The sequence below is a fragment of the Condylura cristata genome, unplaced genomic scaffold (assembly GCF_000260355.1).
Source record: "Condylura cristata isolate star-nosed mole 26May11 unplaced genomic scaffold, ConCri1.0 scaffold00060, whole genome shotgun sequence".
In the NCBI taxonomy this organism is placed as follows: domain Eukaryota; kingdom Metazoa; phylum Chordata; class Mammalia; order Eulipotyphla; family Talpidae; genus Condylura; species Condylura cristata.
Window position 1 is genome coordinate 228,047 of NW_004567161.1, and position 2,628 is coordinate 230,674.

Genomic DNA, 2,628 nt, shown 5'->3' on the forward strand with positions numbered 1-2,628 from the left:
CGCCCCGGAGGGCCGCCAGCTGCCCCAGCAGCAGCGGGCTGCGCTCGTAGAACCAGCAGAACACGCGCACGCAGCGGTCCACGTCCCGGAGGCTGACGAAGCCGCACTCGTCCGCGTGCGCCCGCAGGAAGGCCTGCGAGGCGGCCAGCACCTCGGCCACCACGCTCACCCTGTCGGGCGCCAGCCCCAGCGGGCCCACCTGCCGCTGCACGATCTGCCGGATGTAGCGCCTCTCCACCGCGGCGTCCAGCTGCCCGAAGTCCCACACCAGGGGCAGCAGGCTGGGCGGGAGGGCGTGCACGCGGTACACCAGCTGCCGCAGGGGCGTGGCGCCCAGCCGCTCGGCCGTCTCCTCCGCGCGGACCCGGTAGCCCAGGCCGGCCGCCTCCAGCCGGCCGATGGCCTCCGGGGAGTGCCTCCGGTACGGGTTGCAGGCGGCCACCACGCGCAGGCCGGAGTCCTCGGCCAGCGGCTGGCCGTCCACCGTCCAGTCGCACAGCACCTCCTTGATGCAGCTGATGGCCTCCGTGGTGTTGGCCTCGTCCAGGAACAGGATGGTGTCCAGCTGGTGCCGGGCCCTGTTGGAGCGGGCCAGCTCCTGCGCCTCCCGGACCCGGGCGTGGATGGCGGCGGCCGTGGTGCCCCCGTGGACCTTGACCAGCCGCAGCGTCTCGGCCTCGGCGCCCCCCCGCCGCAGGTCGCTGAGGAACCGCACCAGCCGGGTCTTCCCGCAGCCGGTCTCGCCCATGATGACCACGGGGATGCCGCAGCGGAAGCGCATCTCGATGGCCAGCATCTTCAGCGTGTTGTCCAGGGTCAGCTCGTACGTGTCGTCGGGGTCGAAGGGCCACTGCACCCCCAGGGCCAGGCACAGCCGCTCGAGCTTCTCGTGCCTGGGCAGCGCGTCGAAGTCCACGTTGAAGGGCACCCTCTGCCACTGCAGGGCCCGGTACAGCCTGCCGGTCATCACGTCCTTCTTGATGACCGCCCCGTCCGCGGGGCTCACGGCGTCCACGCCGCCCTGCTCGTTGGGCCGCAGGTGGAAGCCCATGAAGGTCATGGTCGTGTGGTCGGCGTTGAAGAACACGTACGGGTGCGGCTCCGACTCCCAGCGCTTCCGCAGCAGGAAGGGCGCCAGGTCCTCCTCCCGGGCCCCGGGCGGGGTGGCCGCGGGCTGCCCGGGGCTCTGGTCAGACATGTGCAGGGTGGGCGTGGCGAAGTCCCTGGCCATGCAGATCATGAAGGCGACCACGAAGGCCTTGAAGCCGTGGAGCGCGTCCCCCATGGCGCCGGCCTGGCAGAAGAGCGAGGCCTCGCAGTCGCGCAGCTGGCAGTCCAGGAAGGCCGCGAAGTTGCGCAGCTCCGCCCAGGACGGGTCGAGCACGCCGCAGTGCATGAGCAGCAGCTGCAGGCACGCGCCGGGGGTGTCCTCCACGGCGCCGTCCTCGTAGCGGAAGGCGTCCAGGTCCTGCCTCTGGTGGAAGCGCTTGAGGTACTGGTAGGGCCTCTGGAAGGTCTCGCTGCAGAAGGCCAGCTCGTCCATGCCCGGGTCCCCGGCGCCCCGCGCGGGGCTCTGCTCCAGGCCCATCACTTCCTTGGGGGCTCTGCAGGTGACCCTGGGGAAGACCTCCAGCAGGCCGAACTGGGGGACTCGTGCTCTCTGGAGGGGAGCAAGGGGAGCGGTCACGACACCGTTTCGCAAGAAGACTTCGGGGCCTCCCTGGAGGCGCGACGGCGAAGCCAAGGCCACCCCGGCCGGGGAGGGGCCCCGGGCGCAGCGGGCCCTTCCCGCCTCCCCGCAGTGGGTCTCGGGGACCCGCCTGTTCTGCTCCGCGCTCTGTCTCTGGGGCGTCCCCTCACCTGCACCTCTGGCCTGCACCCCAGTTACGTGCGCATCAACACATCAACATTCAAACACGAGAGGGAGGGAGAGAGGGGCCTCTGCCTGTGCCGGACCCACGTGCAGGCCGCAGGCCCCCCGAGAGCCACCTTCTCGGCCACTCTGGGGCGCCCGGCCGCGGCCAGCCGGGAGCTGTCCCTGGGAGCTTCCGAGACAAACGCCCCGCGGAGTGGGTGTGCACAGCCCCGGGCACAGACGTGTGATGCGGCGGGCGGCACGTCCCGCGCGGACAGTGACGTGTGGTGCGTGTTGCCGCGTGCACGGGGCTGTGGCCGCGTGTGCACCTGGAATTCCCGTGGCCAGGGTCCGGGGGCGGCGCCGCCGTGCTCCCCTCAAGGGGCGTCCCACCCCGCAGCCCCGCCCTCCGGAACCCCAGTCAATCCTGGGGTGCCGGGGTCTAAGAGGCACGCTCTCCCCCGGGCCTGGGAGGAAGCGGGGAGAGGCGAGTTCCCAGCAGGCGCCAGCGGCGTCTCCGGTGGCGGGTCTCGCTGACCTGCAGGGGGGCTCCCGCCAGCCCCCCAGCCCGCCACACACCTGCCTCGCAGCCCTCTCCGGCGCGGCCGAGGCCCGGTCCAGGATCTCGACGACGTATAAGTGGCGCGGGTTCCGGAGCCACATCTTCCCGTTCGCGTCCATTAAGTACCGCAGCACGAAGAGTTTGAACAGGAACTCGGGGACTCCGGCCCGCACCTGCGGACGCGGTAGCTAAGCACCCCAACTCCCGCCCG

At 71.8% G+C, this 2,628-nt stretch overlaps 1 protein-coding gene across 1 annotated transcript in view; it reads right to left on the bottom strand.

The window, feature by feature from the left end:
* Positions 1-2,628, bottom strand: part of RNF213 (ring finger protein 213) — a 48,526-nt gene that overhangs the window by 30,266 nt on the left and 15,632 nt on the right. The window contains exons 9-10 of the mRNA XM_012734565.1: positions 2,435-2,590; positions 4-1,660 (exon numbers count right to left, since the gene is read on the bottom strand). Coding sequence (XP_012590019.1) covers positions 4-1,660; positions 2,435-2,590 — 1,813 coding nt within the window. The remainder of the gene's footprint in view (positions 1-3; positions 1,661-2,434; positions 2,591-2,628) is intronic.